Source organism: Mesocricetus auratus, unplaced genomic scaffold (assembly GCF_017639785.1).
Source record: "Mesocricetus auratus isolate SY011 unplaced genomic scaffold, BCM_Maur_2.0 Super-Scaffold_4256, whole genome shotgun sequence".
NCBI lineage: Eukaryota > Metazoa > Chordata > Mammalia > Rodentia > Cricetidae > Mesocricetus > Mesocricetus auratus.
The window spans coordinates 132,008,710-132,031,469 of NW_024429182.1; the positions used below are offsets into that span (position 1 = coordinate 132,008,710).

Genomic DNA, 22,760 nt, shown 5'->3' on the forward strand with positions numbered 1-22,760 from the left:
TTCCAGTCTTTGTTGACTTCTCATGGGAAGTCTTACCCTCTCTGAGGAGTAGATGGGGAGGGTGGGGAAGACAGGAGGAGGGGAGGAAAGGGAATGGGATTGGTATGTAAAATTAAAAGATTGTTTTAAAAAATAAAATAAAATAAACTTGCCATCATCATCAGGGTTAGCACCACACACCCCTTATACTCCATCAACACCCAGGTTCAAATCCATATTCCTTCCCAGACCTTGGAGATGGGTTTGACCAGTGCAAGCAGGTTGCCCAAAATGTTCTGGATCGTAAGGTGAGATCCAGGTTTCCTGACTGTGGGAGATAGACTCTCAAGCATCACACACTGAACCAGGGAAAAGACAGCTTCTGACAATTTTGGTGGCTGCACATATGAGGGGTGTGTATGCATATGTGCATATGTGCATGCTCATGGATGGGTGCATGCTCCTGTTAATGCACATGTCTGTGTGTGCCCATGTGTGTGAGGCCAGATTCTGACAATGAGTCATGGTTCTCACTTGATGTGCATAAGCAGGATGTCTTGCTGAACTTGGAGCTTGCCAGTTCAGATAATGTAGCCAGTTTGCCTGGAGGATAGCATCTTTGCCTTCTGAGTGCTGGGATTAAAGGCTTCATTTTTTTGCATGGCTACTGGGGACTGGAACTCTGATCATCCCCACGGGCATCAAGTGCTTTATCCACTGAGTCATCTCCCCAGTCCCTGCACTGAAAATTATCATAAAGAATCAACAGTGGTCTAATTAAGTCATTCTATACTGTATACATGTTAGAACACTGAACTCCATTTGTGCATTGAAAGTAAAAAAGATATAAAAATCAGTTCATTAACTTTTGGTAACCAAAACAGTTTAGACCCTGACTTTAACAGAGTTTTCTACTTTCTGCTAAATGAACTGCTTCCTGAGAGTAACGGCCACCCCTGGTGACACATTACCAAGCCCCCTTTTAAAGCTGGCTGGGCCAACATGCCCCTGCATCAAGTTCAGAAGCTCTTCGAGAAGAGGCGACAACAACGTCAAACAGCACCCACAAGATTTCTCTTTCAAAACAATCCTGGGAATTTGTTAAAGCAGGTTCAGAGGTCAGCCTGTCACACTGCCCTGAGAGAAGGGTGATTCCAAGAAATAAAGGCCCAGTCAAGCAGTATGGGCTACAGAAATCAGCCCACGGGCAGACGCAGAAGGCATGTGTGAACAGAGGCATGTGTGGATGGGAAGGACAGGCTACAGGAGGGCTGTACAGGGGAAGAGGTGAGATGTCCTCCACAGAGACCCAGGGCCTGAGGAGTTTGTCCTAAGACTGGAGAGGTCCTCAGGAACCGCCACCCCCAAAATCCTTGTCCTATAGGCACTTTCCAAAACACAATCTGAACTGTGATGGGGGATGTCCTTCTGTATATATGTTTTTCTTATTGGTTGATAGATAATACACTGTTTGTCCAATAGCCAGCAGAGGTAGGAAGATAGGCAGGATTAGCAGACAAGGAGAATTCTGGGAAAGGTAGGCAGAGAGGTGCTGGAAGGAGTCACCATGGGAGGGACTGGAAGGATAGGACGTGCCAGGCGGTCTCCTGTAAGACAAGGCCATGTAGAAATACATGGATTAGTAGTTATGGGTTATTAATCAAGACAGAGCTAGCCAGCAAGAAGTCCAAGCCACCAGTCAACAGTTTGATAACTAATATAGCATATGTGTGCTTATTTGGGATGGAAACAGCTGTGGACATGGTAGGACAAGAAACAAGAAAACATCTGCAGCAGAACTGGGATAGTTTGTACCCTCTGGGCACAGGGCAAACACTAAAGCCCTTCTTCCCAGCCCCTTCTGTATCCTTCCTGCCCACTGCATGCAGATCAGGGAGTGACTGCTGCATGCAGACCAGGGAGGGACCGCTGCATGCAGACAGGGAGGGACCGCTGCATGCACACCAGGGAGGGACCGCTGCATGCACACCAGGGAGGGACCGCTGCATGCACACCAGGGAGGGACCGCTGCATGCACACCAGGGAGGGACCGCTGCATGCAGACCAGGGAGGGACCACTGCATGCAGACTAGGTAGGGACCACTGCATGCAGATCAGGGAGGGACCGCTGCATGCAGATCAGGGAGGGACCACTGCATGCAGACTAGGTAGGGACCACTGCATGCAGATCAGGGAGGGACCACTGCATGCAGATCAGGGAGGGACTGCTGCATGCAGACCAGGGAGGTGCCTAGATGCTAGCAATGCCCCTGAGCTCTTCTCTCCATCCATTCTCTTCTATACTCTGGGAGCTAATCGTTTCTTCACACACCACCAGATGGGTGCATGACCTCCCAGAAGCAGGTCAAAGTCAGGCATGCCAGTAGCACTATCTCTGCCTACTTGGTACCAACATTCGCATGGCAACTTGGAAAAGTCCTTCACAAAACAAGCCTCAGTGAAATGTCACAGACAGAACGCCTCTGCAATGAATGGTGATGGGTGTGACACTCAATGTGGCTGAAGGCCCTGGATCACACTTCACTTTAGCTGTTGTATTAAGCTGGCTATGAGGTATTGATTTTCTTGTTTTCCTCTTATCAGAGGGCTCTTGCTGGAAAACACTGCTGGGTTGGTGATAAAGAGAAATCATGAAAACCGCAAATAATCCAAACATGTACTTGGTTCACTGAACCCATGGTGTAGAGCTGCTGAACTAGGCTATAAACCAAATGCTATCAACTGTATGATGTTAAGGTTCCAGACAGGGAACAGCCAGAAATCCCCAAAGCCCAGAGGACTACATTGCCCTAAGGACTTCTGGGTGCCTTATCTCACAACAGACCCCACAGGGCAGCAGGGAAGGGGGCAGAAGCGAGGGACACTCCAAATCAAGCTAAGTAGCACTTGCTAAACCCAGATGCTTGGCAGGCAGCCCACATGGAAAACCTGCCACCACACAGGCCACCACACACACCCACAGAACAGCATCTTTGACATTGGACAGACTGTTCTTTCAGTGTTCCTTAAGAGCACAGGTGAGAAACTCCTGGGAGCAAAGATCAGTCCTTTTAGTTGTACAAGGGAGAACTACTTATCCCTTGAGGGCTTCAACCACTGTGGTGTGAATAAGAATGGCCCCTTTAGGCTCATATATTTGAATGTTTAGTTCCCAGCTGATAGGCTGTTTAAGAAGGATTAGGAGGTGTGGCCTTGTTGGAGGAAGTGTGTCTCTTAGGGTGGGCTTTGAGATTTCAAAAGCCCACACCGTTTCCAGTGTGTTCTCAGCTTCCTGCCTGCAGGTCAGGATGGAGCACTCAGCCACTGCTCCAGCACCATGCCTGCCTGCCTGCCACCCTGCTCCCCACCATGGTGGTCACGGACTAACCCTCTGAAACTGTAAGCAAGCCCAGTTAAATGCTTTCTTGTATAAGCTGCCTTGGGCATGGTGTCTCTATGCAACAACAGAATAGTAACTAGGACACACCTCATCTGTCTCATCAATCCAACCTTGGCACTGAATCTTCGGATTGCTCCAGGAATTAACCCCCGAGATCAGAGACTTTGAGCCCTTTGTACCATGCCACCGATTCCCCTGCCATCTTCGAAGTTACCCAAGGATGTGTATAAATTGAAACCAACCAATCATTATATCTTCAGACATGAAAGGTCCCAATGATGACAAGAGGTACAGCATCAATGATAGAGTGGTGAGCATAGGTGCCTTCTAATGACAAGAGTAAAATGTACCCATCATCCACCATTTTGGGTTGGCCTTAAATCATCCTGGAATCCAGTAAGGGATCCTGGACCTTAGAGATTTGGGTTGTTTTTTCCACAGACACTCAAGCCACACTTCAAAAACTAACCCTGACAATCATTTTCAAACTTTAAAATGGAGACATAGGGGTGCTGCCATGTCCCTCCAGCTAAAGACCTGCACACTTTGTTTCTCTGACTTGAAGGTGCTATCTTGTTGAAATGCAAATAGGACTGAATAGTTCTGGGGTGCCCCCTGTGAGGCCCATGCCTTAGGCCAAGGGCATGCTTTACAGAGAAAGTCTACAAGGATGCCAGGGCTGTTCAGCCTCTCTCTTCTGCTGCTGCTACCTCAGTTATAGGCAGCGCCTCCCTAACCATGCGATGGCTCCAAGACCTGGGCTGGGGACTCAGTGGCACTCTGACTCACTGTCTTGGGCCAGGCTTTTGATGGTCCCTGGCACTGCTTGGCTGTCCCCAGGGGAGTATTCCTTTTAGGAACACAGCTGTGGCTTCAAATGAAGCACCTTCGAAGTATTCAGTGTCGTGCATGTTCTAGAGAATCTGGTTTCCAAGGAGATTCCATCACCAGTGCATATCTCCGGCCCACTCTCAAAGTTCCTCGTGTATGACGTGTATTACAGGATATACACCTCAGCCACATGGCAAAGCCCAACAGAGTCTTCCAAAGGCACTAGGCTCATTCATTTGTGAGGGTCTGGTCAGCCTAGAGCTGGGTCTGCTTGGCTGTCTCTTGAGAGGATTAGTTTGTAAATGAAAGAACAAATTAATGAATCAGTAATTACAAAAACCCTCCCCCAAAAAAACAGAAAACAAAAACCGAAACCCAGCCTATGTAATGATTAGCTAGCTTTCACGAATTTTCCAATGTCTTGGCTAAGAGTGATGCTTTAAGGACACCTTAGTCTTGGAGATTAAAGACACCTGCTTTTTCCATTAAACAAACTTCCTTCTTGTTCTTGTCTCCCATGATGGCTTGATACTTTCTCTGCTTCCACCTGCCCTTCTAAACAGCCACCACAACTTGTCCTTATATCCATTTACATCCATTCACCCTCCCACCACTCCCACCCAAAGGTCTATGGGATTTCATTCAGTTCAACATCTGGTTATCATGAAGTGAGAAAGAGAAAAACATGAGGTCTTCCCACTCCACACCAGGTTCCAAGATAATTTTCTCTTGGCAGACCTATGACGGGGAGGCCACTTTTTACAACAAAACACAGGATGTCACATGCTCTGTATAACCCACGTCCATCCCTGCAGTGCCATCACTGTTGCTGGGGACAAGCCCATGCTCTGAAAGTGAATGAACAAAAATGTGGGCATTTTGGCCTAGAGCCCAGATCAGGGCCCAGAACCCCTGCCGCCATCATTCATTAGTACAATAGCACTTTATATCCCACAGCACCCCCCCCATGAAGGCAGAACTACTGTGCATGACAGGAGCACCCCCAAAGTGAAGTCAGCTGGTACTTATTAACTTAGCAAGAACAAAAGGCACCAAGATGTGTGGGGAATCTCACAGCAAGTCAATGTGATTTACATTCCCAACACAAGTTTTCACTGTGTGTGTGTGTGTGTGTGTGTGTGTGTGTGTGTGTGTGTGTGTGTTCAATTCAATATATATTGACTAAATTCAAACTCACAGAATATTCTGGGGGGGAAATAAGGCTTTATAAACCAGGGAAGCAGTGAATATAAAAGGCCAAAGAGAAATTTTTTTATACAAATGCAGCAATTACATCTACTCACAGTGATTTCTTTTTTCCTATTTGGAGGCTTGGGATGGTGGTTTTTCAAATGCGTTTGCTTGATTACATATTTGCTTTGATGCATCTTAAATAAATCATGGTTGTGCTTTGACCCCTTGTGTTAAAAAATAATTCTCTATGACTTTATCAGATTTCAAATAATGACTTTCAGGACAGTAAATTTTCACAACTAAGTACCTATCAGGTCAAGAGAGCTTTGGAGACATTGCAATGGGCACTGTGAAATGCACTTATCTCCCTAGGTGGGGAAATGCATGAAAGCCTACATCCCCCTTGCCGCCATTCTGACCAGTGCCCTGCTGGCCTCGGTGAATCAGAAGGTAGCATGGATACTCTGCCCGCCAGGAACAGATTCAGGCAGTGGAATATAGACTGAAGCCTCTGAGGGCAGGACATTTCCTAGGAGATCAGAGCTGCCAATCAGCTCTGGATTCCTGGATTTAAGGAATGGACTTATAAGTGACCAGAGCATCCCCAAACCATCACAGTTACTGAACAAATTAACTTAGCTCACATTGTGAACTGCAGGGCACCTAACCTCCCCTCCACTTGTCATCACCTCTCTTAGGCTTCACTATCTACTGGGTGATATTTCACTCTCTAGGACCCTCTACCCCCTTTCTGGTGATAGGTAAGGCCTACCTGCTCTTGTGGCCACTTTGGCCTCTCCTCTGGGGTCCTGGTCTTTGTCTTGAGTCCTCTCTGGGGGTCTCCAGGGTGTTTAGCCTCAGGGGGAAGGTTCAGTGACTTGGGCCTTGCCTCATGCCTACTGGGGCCATGGCCAGTCTCGCTGGGTGGACAGGCCTCTGTGGAGTCCCCAGGATCCAGCTCAGGCATATGTTCAGGGCTAGCCTCGCTGGCACTGGTGATACTAGTCATGCTCAGGCTCATCTTGATCTCAGCCACTATCTGGTCGATATCTTCCTCTTGATCCTCCAGGTCCCCACCCCCACGCCTCATGCGATAAGGGGAGGTGCCACTTGTGTTCCCGTTGGCCTCTGTGGGGTAATAGTCCTGGTAGTTTTCTTTGCTGGGACAGTAGTGGCCATCGTCTTCCTGGTCGTGGACCTCTAGGGCAGAAGGATCATCCTCTGGAATAGGCAGGTGGCTGTCTGGGTATTCCTGACTGTTTTCAGCCCCATGGCTGTGAGTATGAGGGCCCACTGAGTCTGTCCACTCCTCCACCGCTTCCTGACACTCATCAGTGTCCACGGGATGCGCACCATGGGCTATGTACTCCTCCCCATTGCAGTCCATGCCCTCCAGGTAGCTGTCATCCTCAGGACAATACCGGATGTAGTAGGTGACGCCTTCCTCCTCCTCTGGGAGGCCCTCATCATAGTCCTCCTCCTCAGATGTGTTGTTCACATAGTCAGAGCTGGAGTCCCCATCAGGGCTATGGTTGTGGCACTCTTGTTCCTCAGGCGTGGGGCTCTCTGGCCGCAGAGTTTCCAGCTCCAGGCCCGTGGGTACATAGCTCTCTAAAGGCAGCTCTGTGTCCTCGTTATCAGGCTCCTGGTCATGGGGGATAGGGCCTGGCCTGGTCCTGTGATCCAACATGCTGCTCGAAGTGCTCTGGCGCTTGCGGTGGGCCATAGTGGACACTCACACAGCCATTATTACCTGGAAGCAGCCACTGTGGAGAGGAAGGTAGTGAGAGCTATCAGAGTCACATAGATCATGGCCAACCCACGATACATGCCTCTTGTTATGTGACAAAACCCACATCACTGTATCTTGACAGCACATTTGCTCAGGGCACTGTGAATGCATAGATGTTCAAAGGGTGTGACAGTCCTATCTGAATGCCTATGACTAGGCTGGAGGGATAAAGGACAGGTAGAGCTCAAAAGAAGGCATGGAGGAGAGGATAATCACCAGGATGCCCAAGTCCACCTTAGAACTCATAGACTCACTGGTTTGTATCAGTCTGGTGCTAGAGATGGAACCAAGGTAGGTGGTCTGCCCCTGAGAACACTATGGCATGTAGGCTCATTCTTAACCTCTATACAGGGCAACCCAGGTGACCAAGTCAAAGGGTCATAAGATTGGGGCATCTGCTCTTGAAAGAGAAAAAGATCAGCACCTACTGAAGACACCATGAAGACCCATGACAATGAGGAACAACATTAAATAGACTTGTCTACACCTGTGTTTCAGCACTCAAGATACACACATATTGAAGTATCACAGTGTACCCCATATTTACACCATCACTATATGTCAATAAAATTAAGTGTACAAATAAAGTATTGTGCTGGTTAATCTACTTGACACAACTAGAGTCATTTTGGAAGAGGGAACCTTGGTTGAGAAAATGCCCCACTGGCTTATAGGTGTCTAGAGAGAATTTTCTTGACTGATGGTTGATGTGAGCAAGCCCAGCTCAGTGTGTTTGGTGGCACTCTTGGACAGGTGAGCCTGGATGGTGTAAGAGAGCAAGCTGGGCAAGCTATGGGAGCAGCATCCTCCATGGCCTCTGCATTAGCTCCTGCCTTCAGGTTCCTGACCTGTTTGAATCCCTCTCTTGACTTTCCTGGGCAACCTGAGGATTCTAAGATAGAATAAACTTTTTCCTCCCCAAGATGCTTATGGTCATGGCATTTTATCACAGCAATAAAAACCAGAATTGCGACAGAATGTTTGAGAAGGCTGAGTAGGACTCCACACAGAAGGAAAACTTAGATTCTATATTTTATGCTTAAGCATCTTTAACTATAAAAATACATTACTTTTATAACACACTGAAAACACAATAATTAAATCTGAAGTTCCCCGAAGTCCATCTCAGTCCCCCTCCTCTGTCTGCCCTGTCCTTTCCGTCCTCCCATTCCATAACTGTCTTCACATAGTGACGAATTAGTGGACCTGTCTTGGTTGAGCAACAGATAACTCAATGCATGTGTGACACCTCCCAGGCTTGGGGGCTCAGCAGGAAGGAGAGAGCTCCCCAACCAAAGGGAAAAGAGGAACAAGATGTAGCTGCAGCATGGGACCACGGGAACCCTGAAAGGATCCTGTGTGCCTGCGCTGGGACAGCATTGCCAGCACTGCCTCAGTCAGTGTTTTATTTCTTAACCAATCAGGGTCACTGGCATTGCTAGTGGGCACATACAGGATTCCTCTGCTGGGATCCCCTCTATGGGCCTAGCATGGACCAGCTGCTTTGCGGAGACAGGAGTAAAGGCAGCTGATAAGGGCTATCACAGGCCTCAAGAAGAAGGGGTGGGTTCTAGATCCACAAAGGGGTGACCAAGAGTCTAGATAATGCAATGGTGACATTTATAACACAATATCTTCTCTTTGCATCACAATTACTTTATTTTCTGTGTGTATATGAGTGTTTGTGTGTACAAACACGTATGTGCACATCTACCAGCCTGCCTGTAGAGGTCAGAAGACAACGTGTAGAAACTGGTTCTATCAAGTGGGTTCAGAGGATGAAACTCAATGCCATTAGCCTTGGTTGCAATCACCTTTCCTCAATGAGCCATCTGGCCAGCCCATACCTACTTATTTTTTTTTAAGTATATTCCAGTCATCTAGTAAGAAACAAGAACTTCCATTAAAATAAAAAGTGGTTAGGGCAGTAAGTTTATTCTATCCCTATTTTATCATAGCTAAATAAAAACACAGAAAAGAAGTGGGACATTAGGCTAGACCAGTGGAGGGTGGGAGCACAGGGGCTGAATGGGTATTTAGGTGGTGAAGGCAACGTGTCAGACATGGGGAGACTGAGGACAACCTAGCAGAATAGTTTCAGCCCCTGACCAGGTCTGAGCACAAGTCCTCAACAGCCTCACTCTAAAAACTGTGCCTCCCCACAGGGCTCACGAACCAGAGTTGTCCACATCCTATCTCCCAGAGTGCCCTTCACAGCCCTCTTACCTGCAGTGGTACCCAAAATACATCGCAATCCCCACACTGAATGAATGCATCCCAATGCCCTTGTTGCACTTTGAAAATACTGCACACATCTAAAGGTTGGATTTTTTAAGTTGGGAATTTATCTCCACTGGTTTAGTTTGGATTCTACAAGTATAGTTTATAGCTACAGCTTCGTGAAACTCAAGGGAAGTCTAGACGTTTATTGGAAAAATCTCATTGGGTATTTCCAGTGCTATTCATTTTAGAATTGTTTGTTACTCATCTGCAGAACTGGTTGACAAAGGGACTTGTGCTTAAAAAAAAGTGAAAAAAAGAAAGAAAAGGGAGAGAAATCTCTATAAGTTCTGCTAAAATATTTATCAAACAAATAAATTGTTAGAAACTCTTAAATTCCTGCTAATGACCTTTTCATTAGTCTTTTTTTGTTTGTTTGTTGTTTGTTTTCCAGATAGGGTTTCCTTTGTGTAGCCTTGGCTATTCTGGAAATAGCTCTGTAGACCAGGCTGACCTTGAACTCGTGGAGCTCACCTGTCTCTGCCTCCTGAGTGCTGGGATAAAAGGTGTGTGCCATCAGGCATATTCACTTTGAGGTATGGAACACGTTTTGCGCCAAAAGCATAAACCTTGATTTTGATTATAAGATACACTGGAAAAGTGGTTGAATGCTGAGGTAACCTTCTAGTACGTAGTTTCCATTGTGAATGTTTTGCTTTTATAATATATGAATAAGAGATAAAAGTTTCTAACAAAAAATAAAGAAAATTCTATAAGAAAATGAATTCAGTCACTCTAATCTAGAGAGCATTTGCACGTAGCCTCCCTGATCCCAAACATGCTCATGATCCAATACTTGCATTCACCTACAGTTGGGGGAAATCCTGTAGCACAAAGTGAATCTCCCACTAACAACTGAATAACTCAAGTGGATTTTAAATATTATGCTGGCAGCGCAAAACAGGCGGGTTGCATGGCTACACTGGCACAGCATTATAAACTTGAGAGTCGTGAGTTCTAAGACAGGCTGTGTGCACTACATTTGAGTAACCCTAGCTTTCCAGACTTTCTATGCCCTTTGTCCTCCCCAGCACCAGCTCCATGCCACTTTAATTACTGTGGCTGTGAGACTGTGACGCCAGATAAGGCGATTTTCTCCATTACTTTCATTTTTTTATCTCCCCAGCTATTTTCACATCTATTCTCCCAGATGAACTTAAGAGTTATTGAGTCCAAATGTCCTCCAGTATTCTACCATTACTGTGGTTGGCATACCCTCCAATTATCAATTATTGTAGAGAAATTTTCAAACTTACAATACTGGATCTTTTTAACCAATTTCACTTCAAATAGCTCTATATTTACCTAAGTCCTAAATGGATCTCAATGACTTTGCAGTTTTCTTCAAGCTTATAACATCCTTTCTTAAGTTTATTCTTACACTGTTTTCATGTCACAATGAAGTTTCTCCCCCCTTATTTACCTGGTTGCTACTGGTATGTAGGTTAAAAAACATGCACTGGCCAAGGAAAATTACATCTTATTAACCTACTTATTCCTGATTGCTTTTCGTTGACACTGTCGTGTCCCTAGGCAAATGACACCACCTGCACGTCCTCACGGCCTTGCTTCTCCTTCCCATCATGTGGTTAACTTGCTGACCATCTCCATGTTCTTTCCTGTGGGATGAACTAAAAATGGTACTAGGTGCATCCATCCTTCCCTGTGGTTATTTGAATGAGAAACGTCTTCCATGGGCTCACATGTGTGAACATTTAGTGCCTAGTTTGTGGCACTTTTTGGGGAGGTTTAGTGGTGTAACCCAGCTGAGGAAAGTCCACCCCTGGGGGTGGGCTTTGAGTTTAAAGTCTCCGTGCCACATCCACTCTGCTATCTGTTCGGGATTTGGTGTCATCACACTCACGGTGTGACGGCTCAGCTTTCTGCTCTTGCCACCTCATTCTTCTGGTCATGCCTCCCTGCCATTGCACACACTTCCAAACTTAAGTGCCAAATAAACTCTTTGTGATTTATGAGTTACTTCTGGCCATGGTATTTTATCACAAGAACAGAAAAGTAGCAACTATAGGGATTTATTTCTAATTTCAAAGATTTATCCATTTTTTTGGTGAGTCGACTTTTGTCACTGTATGCTCACATGTGTATATGTAGGCGTGTATGTCTATGCACATACACAGAAGCCAAAGGAAGATGTCAGGTGTCCCCCTCTGTCACTCGCTGCCTGTTCTTTGGAGGCGGGATCTTTCCCTCAACTTGAAGCCTCTATTTTCTCAGGTGGATGAAAGCCAGCAAGTCCTGGCTTTTCCTTTTTCTGCTTCCCTCAGAACTGGGGGTGACTGCAGTCCTGGCTGCTAGGCCATCTCTCTAGCCCCACCACACCCTCTATCCTAACCTAAATACCATGCTTTTGTTTTATTGGTGCTTACCCGGGGCTGCTAAGACAAGCGAGACACCAAAATTTTCAGGAAGCAGAACAAATAACATTTTAAACACAATGGTCTAAAACAACAACAGCCACAATCAATCAATCAACGGCAATTATCAGAATGTTAAGGACAAATGGGGTTGATATTACTGATTTTTTTCCTTTGAGTCACAATATGATTCTAGTGAGCAGGGGTAAGGATCTGGTTTTTGTCTAATTTTTGTAAATATTTCACTACGAAAGGTAGCTGTGGCATCTGGGTTTGACATCAGAGTTCTAATCTGGGCCTCTTTTCAGTGACTTCAAAGAGGAAGGACCGATGGCAGCCACCTGGGAGGGGAATGATGCCCATTCAAAGAATTTGCAGAGTCCCATTTCACCACCTGGGCACCTTGGTGTAAAGAAGGCGCACTCTCACTAAATATGGACACTAAGGCCCTTGTTCAAATGCAGCAGTTTCCTGGGAGACTTTGGGCAAGATATTTGAGATGGCTTCCACAGTTAGGAAACCGGAAATGCCATTATCTGCCTATAGGTCTTGAAGAGGTTAAATAGGAGTCTACTAATAATCAGTCTACTTTCTGTTACTGCAACAAAATACCTGAGGCTGTGTAGCTTTATAATAGAAAGTGGTTTATTTAGATCAGCTCTGAAGGTTTCCAGGCCAAGATGCCAGCACCAGTTCTAGTAAAAGCCTCAGAGTAGATGGCACAGGTTTGGTGGAGTATGGTCAAAGGGGAAGGGGGCCAATGCTAATCAGAGAGCCAATGAGCACTCCAAGGACCAAGCTTGCTGTTATAACAATTTGCTCTCTCAAAAGGTAACTCAGTTTCTTTGTCAAAAATCAAGTGTTCATAGGTTGTGGGTTAATATTCATTCCATTGGCCTACCTGTCTATTTTTGTGTCAATACCAAACTGCAAAAACCATCTTCAACAAATGGTGCTGGCATACCTGGAGGCTGACATGTACAAGACTGCAGATAGATCCATGTTTATCACCATGCACAAAACTTAAGTTCAAATGGGTCAAAGACCTCAACATAAATCCAGCCACACTGAACCTCTTAAAAGAGAAAGTGGGAGGCATCCTTGAACGAATTGGTACAGGAGACCGCTTCCTGAGCATAACACCAGTAGCACAGACACTGAGATTGACAGTTAATAAATGGAACCTCCTGAAACTGAGAAGCTTCTGTAAGGCAAAAGACAGAGTCAACAAGACAAAAAGGCAGCCCACAGAATGGGAAAAGATATTCACTAACCCCACATCTGACAGAGGGCTGATCTCCAAAATTTACAAAAATTCAAGAAGCAAATCTCTAAAATACCAAAAGATCCCATTAAAAAGTAGAGTACATAACTAAATGGAGAACTCTCAGTAGAGGAGTCTAAAAAGGCTGAAAGACACTTAAGAAAGTGCTCAACATCCTTAGCCATTAGGGAAATGCAAATCAAAACAACTCTGAGATACCATCTTACTCCTGTCAGAATGGCTAAAATAAAAAACACCAATGACAGTTTATGCTGGAGAGGAGGTGGAGAGAGGGGAACACTCCTCCACTGCTGGTGGGAGTACCAACTCGTACAGCCACTTTGGAAATCAGTGTGGAGATTCCTCAGGAAAATGGGAATCAGTCTACTACAAGATGCAGCAATTCCACTCTTAGGCATATAACCAAAACATGTACATTCATACAACAAGGATGTCTGTTCCACTATGTTCATAGCAGCATTATTTGTAATAGCTAGATCCTGGAAGCAACCTAGATGTCCCTCAACTGAAGAGTGGATAGAGAAAATGTGTTGCATTTACACAGTGGAGTACTACTCAGCAAAAAAACCAATGGAATCTTGAAATTTTCAGGCAAATGGATGACACTAGAAGAAACCATCCTGAGTGAGGTAACCCAGTCACAGAGACAAACATGAGCCTTAGTTCTGTGGCTGATGAAAGCAGAGGCAGACACCCACAGCTAAACACTGAACTGAACTCCTGAAACCCAGTTGCAGAGAGGGAGGACTGATGAGCAAAGGGGTCAAGACCATGCTGGGGAAACCCACAGAAATAGCTGACCTGAGCAAGGGAGAGCTCACAGACCCCAGACTGATGTCTGAGAGGCCAGCATGGGACTGATCCAGACTCCCTAAATTTGGGTGTCAATGAGGAGGCCTCGGCAATCTATGGGGCCTCAGGTAGTAGATCAGTATTTATCCCTGGCACACGAATGGACTTTGGGAGCCCATTCCACATGGAGGGATGCCCTCTCAGACTAGACACATGAGGGAGGGCCTAGGCCCTGCCCCAAATGATATGACAGACTTTGGAGATCCCCTATGGATGGCCTCACCCTCCCTGGGGATTGGAGTGGGGATTGGGTTGGGGTTGGGGATTTGGTGGGGGGCATGAGGGGACGGAGAGCGAGTTGGGATTGACATGTGAAGCAAGCTTGTTTCTAATTTAAATATATATAAGATTAAAAAAATTTAAAAAAGGTAACTCGGGACCTCACGAGAACTACCACTGAGACCAGCACTCGAAGTGACTTAAGGGTCTTCCTCTACGCTATCTCTTAAAGACTGCATCACCTCCCTCTATTATCATACAGGATCCAACTTCCAGTATAGTGACCTCTCAGGCAACATGCCATAGTCCCACCACAACAGAGTGGCCGATCCTGGACTAAACTCAACAAATAGGGAGTTAAGGAAAGCTGCAAATGATTGTCAAAGGAGGTGATGTATTGCATCTTAAGTGGCTCTGCTAACACAGCAGGAAGAGAGTGGCTATGGCAGGTGACACCAAGCCTGATATTCAGCGGCGCATGAGGGCATCTAGGTAGCAGCACACCCAGAAGAGGAGTCATAGCAGAAAGCAAAGGGCTGCTTCCCAACACTCACTTTGAAGGTCAGCTTGGGGATTTGCATGTTCGTGGCATGTTCTGGGTGGGTGTGCCACAGCCTAGCCTGGAGCTGTAAGTGCTTCCAATTCAAGCAGATCTAGGACTTCACTTGAACAATGCATCCTAAATGTCTATCTGTGGGTGTCTGGGGACTCTCCACTCTCTGTGGGGTGGGTCTGACCTCTTTACCAAGCAATAGAGTACCTTCTCTATATGCCCCAGCCCATCCATGGGCACAGGGAAAAAGGTTAAAACTCCTATAGATGGTTTTCAGATCCAGCTTATAGGTCGCTCCCAATGCTACCCGCAGGGCAAAGGGTGGACAATCTGGCAGAGTGTGGCCCTTTGCGGAACAACAGACAACTCCAATGCCAGAGGACAAGGTGAGGCCAAGGGGCAGTGAGACAACAAATGTGTGCCTGGATGTAGGTGGAACAAAACGATGCTTTGTTAGAAAATAGTTCTTTGATTAGATTTCTTGTACCTATGTCTTAAATGAAATGTCCATGTGCTAGTGGTATTTGGAAGTGAATTTGTGCAGAAAATTGGATTAGATGAGGTCATGAGGGCAGAGCCCCCACATGATGTCATTAGTGTCTTTTAAAAATTATTTATTTTTTTGAGATTGTAAACTAATTATATCATTTCTCCCTTCCCATTCCTCCCTTTAAAGAATTCCATATACGCCCCCCTTACTCTTTTTCAAATTCACGGCCTCTTTTTTTTCTTACAGTAATTGTTGTTATGTAAATATATGTATATTTACATGATATGTATTTTGAAATACATAAATTGTAACGTGCTCAATATGTACAATGTCACTTGAATACACACTATTATAGCCTTAAGAAGGCACACATGCTCACATACTACTCTGTGCCCTTTTAACACTCCACCATGCTATACCCTCAGCAGGTGCCAGTGTCCTGGCCTTAGACTTTCCAGCTTCCAGAACAGTAGCCAAATGAAGTTCTGTTCTCCCTAGGTCACTCCTTCTGTGGTACACAGTCTCAGAATGGATAAGAAAACAACATCCAGTGATATTTAGGCAGTGTGTATTCCAACAAAGCATCAACACACCGCATGCAGCATGCTAATCCTTTACAATCTGATGACAAAGAGTGCTATTTTCAAACCTCATCTTCAAAGTGACTTTTTCAGGGAGCCCCTGAATGCCTAGAGGAAGGCCACCCGCTTGGCTGCCATCATTGGTGAACTCAGGCAGCAACTGGTGGGCAGATTTCAATTGCTTAACTGCATACCACATCTAGGGGTACAACTGTGTGGGGACAGCTGCCCTGTGGGAGGCCTGGAAGAGCTTCACTGAGGGAGAGCCAGAGGTGTGAGCAATCTGGCATGCTGTCTGCTGCAATGATGTGGGCAGAGTTTTATACTCAGCGCGTGACTGCCTCTGAGGACTCCTTACTTTCTGGCCATGGGAATGGTGATCCATTGTGCTGTGCATTTAGCAAGAAAGGAGAAGGGTCAAGAGATGCAGCTGAAGACAGACACTGCAGGCTCTGTGGTGTATACCTTTCTTTATTCAGCCCATCTCTTCACACGGCTAAGAGCTTACTGGAAATGCAGTTGTGTGTTCTCCCCTTTTTCTTTTTTATAGTATATTTTATATATTTATTTATTTGTGTGTATGTGTGTGGGTGTGTGGTGGGGGTGCAGGTGCCTGCAGAGGCCGGAAGAGAATGACGATCCCCTGGAGCTGGAATTACAGCTGGTTGTGAGCAGCCCAAGATGGTTGCTAAGAACCAAACTCAGGTCCTCTTCAAGAGCAAGTGTTCTTATGTGCTGAACCATCTCTTCAGCCATTTCTCGTTCCTTCTAATGTAACACTATAAGCAATAAAAACTCCCCATGAGTGTCACTTTAATAGCTGCATCATAGTTCCAAGATAATAGACAGCTTGTTATAGACTGCATGGTTGAGCCCCCTAAAAGTTCCTGTGTGGAAATTCTAACCTCTAAAAGGATGGTATTAGGTGGTGGAAATGTGAGGAGAGCATGCCAGAAAAGCTAGCCTTCTGAGCCTCACAAAGGAGACTCGGGAGATCTGCCTTATCCTTTCCACCATGTAAGGGCCCCGTGTGAATATCTATGAGTCACGAGAGAAGCCCAATGCATTTTAACCTTAGGCATCCCCAGACAGCCTCTGAGATATAGATATAGATATAGCCTGAGCCACGCCCATCTGCAGTATTTTTGTTAGAGTGGCTTTTACTGATACAGAAACCATTCCCCTGCTGAATGCAGTGTCCTGCTCTTGTATAAGTGATGCTGTGAGGCTTCCAAAGGATATGCCAGAAGCCATTCCCCCACTGTTCAGAACACTTCAAAACCTTTATGCATTTAGTGGCTCACATCTTCAGATGAGCACAGGGAGGAGTGTGGCCAGTGATAGTTAACTGCATACCTATAGGGGTCCAGAGACTTTCTGTTGCAGAGCATGTACACAAACATATTGAGGTCCTTTGCTTCTGATTAGTCATATTAAAGACAAATCCTTCATAACAGACCATCTGGAACACTATTTGAATGTACAGGAGAAGCACAATTACCTGCTACATGTCCAAGAAAATAAGACCCCATGTCCAGACTCAATTAATTCTGTGACAGCACATAAATCAACAAGAAACACAGCCTGACACTGCTCAGCACTTGGCTCCTGAAGCATCCTAATGAGATGGGGATAAAGGCTCATTGTCGACAAGAAAGAGCTGCAATGTCCTCATTACACGTCACACTTGTCTTCTACACGGGAGAACGCACTAACTGGCTCTGAGAGGAACTTGTAATGTAACACATAGAGATGAAAAAAGCTATTCAGCCACCACGGTCCAGACTGGGGACAATCATAGCATACAGATAAGATGTAGACACAACCAGGCTGGTGCCAGCACTTCTGTCTTCCAGTGAAGCCTCGAATGTTGTAAAGATAACATTCTTTTGTTCCTTTCTAATATAATTTAGCTGCGTTCACTACACACAATTTGCATTGATATGGTCTTAGAGTACACTCATACAATCAGCCCAAACACTCTACACAGACGACACCAAATAGTTTTCTTCAAGATCACAGGCAACTCTGAGCTCAGAGGGGCCAGTTCAAAAATTCCCTTCTAGAACCCAGGCTGATGTCCATCACTGTCAAGCAAGACCTAGAACCTACTTAGGATTACAGGGAGATATGCTTTTCTTTGAAGGCACAAAACTGTGGAACACACATTAAACCTTCATTAACAGGATCCTATTTAAACCAGCACTGACATAACCACAAGACAACTGTGTGAATGGAGACATTTACAGAGTTTAGCATAGAGAATGCAGTGCCGTAGTTCAGATACAGTCATGTGCTTACAGAATAAACTGAGAAACTGCATTGAAATATTAGCAATACAGCCTTTGACTCAGAGGACAATGGCATTATATCTTCATGGAACTGCTATAGCCCAAAACAAAACAACAAAGCAAAAAAAACGAGTGCCTCTCTGCAGGCACTATGGAGTCCAGGAAGCCACACATGGTCAGGTGGCTGTTCTACAGCAGGAAGCATTGAGGTCTCAACCCTTCTTAAGGGGCTCAGGGTGGGGTGTGGACTAACTTGTGTGGGCTAATTTGTTCCTCTGGGATTCTTTATGCTTATGTGTCTTCCCCACCAGAACATTATCTTAGAAAGAGGAAATTCCCTGAAAAGGCAGCCCTGAAAAGGAAATTCCCTGAAAACTGCTGTCAGCCCCTCTCAGTCAGCAGCAGGACCACGAGAACTGGCTTTTCCAGAGTCCTGTATCGGAGCCTACTCTAAAGCCATAGCCAGTGTCATACATCAGCAACGGACATGTGGACTTCTTCACAGAAACTTTAGTATCCTTGATGGTCATCTCTAACCAGTAAACAATAACAATAGCAAAACAAGGCATTCTTTTGCACAAGAACTTCTCAAGAGCTTTTGGGAAAGGGCTTGTTGAAGTTAGCCATGGTGTGGCATATTCACTCCTGCAAGCTGTGATGGGCTGCTATGCCTGTGGCCTTGAAAGTCTTCCTGAGACCCATGTGTTAAAAGTTTGGCCTACAAAATAGTACTACAGGGAGCTGGTGAACTCTATAGACGTGAGGCTGTGCCCTATTTGGGTCACTAGAAGTGGGCCCTAAAGAGGGCTATTAGAGCTCTAGGACCGCCCTCTACGACTTCTCTTGTGCTGTCAACCCTTTCCCTCTGTAAGTTGATGGTGTCACATTCGTTACAGTAATGGGAAGCTGACCATGGTAGGGAATAAGCAAGAGTGGTGATATGATGGTAATTTGACACAACTCTCACCATTTTCTTACCATGCTTGAGAAACAACTTCTCCACTTAACAAACACAGGCTGATGGCAATAACAGCTGTTCTCAGTAGCAAGTCTAGCATTCTCAGAGAAAACAGCTACAAGATTGTGCAGTTTAAAATGATTGTTTGTGCTGCTGTCCTGTTCATGTATTTTCAAGTACATTCATCATTGAAAACTTAAACCAGGCACATGTTGAGTCCCATCCCCACACCCATCACAACCCACACATGTCAAAATCCACAGGACCGAAGAATACAATCTTAATTTGAGATCTGGACATGGCAGATGTGGCTCTTGTGGTAAGTTCATTTGGGCAGACCCTGATCTAGGATGACTGTGTCCTTCTGAAAAGGAACATCTGGAGACTGCTTTAGAAGGGAAAGCTGGAGCTCAGGAGGAAGTGAATTACCGACAGTGCCTTGATCTTTAGCTTCTAGAACTGTGAGGCCATACATTTCAGCTGCTGGTGTCACCATTGTAGGGACTTTGTTATGGTGGCCCTGGAACACCAACACCATCCATAAAGATAATGTGCACTCAAGGATCTGTGAAATCTCCACAGGCAATCGCGGTTGTTGTCTTTCTTGTTTTGAACTTTGGATTTGACTGCTGTTTCAGCTATTCAGTTTCCCTTGCCCAACTATACAAATTTTAGAAGCAGTTTCTCAATATCTATTTTTTAAAGTCTTATCATGTATTTGATTGATTAGGATTGCCTTGACTCCATAGAACAACCTGGGGAGAATATCTGAATCTTCAAATGCATAAATGTGATAAATCTTTAAATTTATTTAGGTCATCTTCCCTTTCAACATCATTTTATACTTCCCAGAATGCACATTCTACATGTTTTCTTAATGCAATTATTCTCTCCTCCCTGTCTGCTGTACTGCATTCTTTCTTTTCTTCCTTGTGCTATTATAAACATCATTTTCTTTCTATGGTTAGCTATTGAGTTTAGTATCAAAATATCACTGATTATTGAATCCTAGCCTCACTGAATTTATTCATTAGAACCTGGAGTATTTTGTACGTGGCAAGGATTTTGTAGACAATAATGCCGAGGAACTGGCTTAATTCATTCCATTGTGCGCATGCAGACATCAATTCCTGCCCCTCCTTCCCACCCCTTTCTGTCCCCCCTTCCTGTCTGACCTTCATTCCTTCCCTCCTCCCTCCCTCCTTTCCTTCTAATCCTGTTTTATGAATTGTGGATTTTTTGGTCTTTTTTTTTTTTTGCATGAATGGCTGTTAAATTTTATTGACTGTTTCTACCCATACTGAGACACTCCTAGCTTTTCTTCTTTTCACTCTGTTACCACCATGGAGTTCTCTGATGAACTGATGAATTCTGAATCCCAGCCATGTACAGGGTAGACTACTTAGCCATGATGTCAGGGTAGACTACTTAGCCATGATGTCAGGGTAGACCACTTAGCCATGTACAGGGTAGACTACTTAGCCATGATGTCTTCACCTTGGATACGCTGAGAGCATTGTGTGAAGGATGTTTCATATCTATTTTTTTCAAGATACTTGATCTAAAATTTTCTTAAAGTATCTCTTATTTGTTTCGTATATGAAATGAATGTTGTAGTCACATCTGAATTGCTTTTTCTGTTTTCTTAAAAAGGCTATGAAGGATGGGTATCATCATTATTATCTTATTTCTTTTTGAAATATTTGGAAGAACTCAGCAATGAAGCCATTTAAGTTAACTGGAATGTTTTAGAAGGTTTTTCATACTATATATTTGACATTTTTAATAGATATAGGGAAATTTATGTTATCTATTTTTAATGAGGTTTTTTAGTAGTTCATCATTTTTAATGAATTGGTCCATTTCTTTGGGTAACAGCTATGTCGATGAAGAGTACGTCTTTCATTGAGTAATATAAAGTTCCCCCAAAGCTCCTTTTTAGCTGCATACCACAGTATTTGACATATTAGAATTTAATTTTCATTTCTTTCAAGCTGTTTCATTTCTTGAGATTTTTTTCTTTGACGCAGAAGTCTTTCAGAAGTATGTAATATTATTTCTAAATATTTGGGAATGTATTTATTCTATAGCTTCCAGTTTAATCCCACTATGATCAAGGAGTATACTTTGCAAAATTTCAATTATTTTAAATGTATTATTACTTATTTTATAATGTACCACATACTCTACCTGGGGATGGTTCCATACTCACTTCACAACGTCTATTTCACTGTTAGTAAGTAATTTTCTATAGGTGACCATAGTACATTTTAGTTGGTTTGAGTGTCTATCTGCTCTGTACTTCTGCTGTCCTTGCCTTATTTGTTCTACCAGTTACTGAGTGTGCACCGCTGAGACTGTTAGTTACCTGCTTCTTATACTTCAATCAGCTTTTGCTTTGTGTATTTAGGGGCTCTGTTGTTAGTCACATTCACATTTGTCTTCTTGGTGAATTTCACCCTTTAGTAATATTGCTTGTCCTTAGGAAGACTTTCTCCAACATTAAAATAACCATTCTGACCTTCTTTAAGTCGGAAAAATGTATCTTTTACTATCCTTCTATTTTGATCATGTCCATTTTATCCTTAGTACTAGAAATAAAACTCAGGGACTTGCGGATGCTTAGCAAGTGTTCTCCCACCAAGCTCCAGCTCCAGCTTCTACCTTCTTACTTTAAACCACTTTAAAGTTGGTTCTTTACTAGAGAAAGCATGAGTAAGTCACTCTTAGAACCCAGCCTGTTGATGTGCATTTTTAGTTAAGACTTTTAGGCCATTTATATTTAATATGTTGATGGACCTAGCTGAATTTAGATCTACCTTTTTGGTTTGTTTCTTCTTTGTTTCCTTCATTTTTTTGTCCTTCTCTTTCTCCTATCTTGGCTAGTTTTTGTTGTTTACATTTCTTTAGTATTTCCTTTATCTGCTGCCTTTTTGGCTTAATTTCTCTTTTTATTGTATTTTTTTGGGGGGGGGGTTGAAAGAAGTTCTCACATACAGCCCAAGATGGCTTCAAACTCTCATTACTTCTGCCTCAGCATCCTGAATGCTGGGATTATAGATACGTATCACCACACTCAGATCTTTGTATAATTCTGAATGCTTCTTCCATGAATTACATTATGCACAGCTAATGTTTTATGGTCTACTTTGAGTAAATGCTTTTACCACTTTAAGGAAAATATGAAACCCTTACAACTATATATATATATATATATATATATATATATCTTACTCTTATCTCTTATACTACACATCATATATGTTATATCTATGTACATTAACACACACAATGAAGGTAATGCTTGCACAAGACACTCACATACATGTAAAGTGGCTAAGAGATGAGGTCAGTCGATTTTAACCACTTAGGTCTTCATCATCTCTATTGCCTTTCTTTCAATCCTAAGATTTCAAGTGCCTCTGTTGAGCTGGAAAAGCAGTCATCACACGATACTGATTAACAACAGCATGCACACACACAAATACACACCTACACATGCACACATGCATGAACACACACACAAACAACATGCACACATACACACAAAATTGTGGCCTAGTGATGCCATGACCTTCAGAGTGTGTATAAGCATGAATGTCTCACAACAAAACCCTAATGACACACTTCAAATAACATCCCTCATCTTGACATGATGCCTACCTATGCCTTTCTTAAAG

The 22,760-nt window shown here is 44.1% G+C and overlaps 1 protein-coding gene across 6 annotated transcripts in view; it reads right to left on the minus strand.

Annotated features, from left to right (window-relative positions):
* Apba2 (amyloid beta precursor protein binding family A member 2) overlaps nucleotides 1–22,760 on the minus strand; it is a 226,921-nt gene that overhangs the window by 48,854 nt on the left and 155,307 nt on the right. For all 6 annotated transcript variants that reach the window (XM_013123904.3, XM_005084409.4, XM_040730813.1 and 3 more), the window contains one exon: nucleotides 6,177–7,170. In XM_013123904.3, coding sequence (XP_012979358.1) covers nucleotides 6,177–7,130 — 954 coding nt within the window. In that variant the 5' untranslated portion in view covers nucleotides 7,131–7,170. The remainder of the gene's footprint in view (nucleotides 1–6,176; nucleotides 7,171–22,760) is intronic.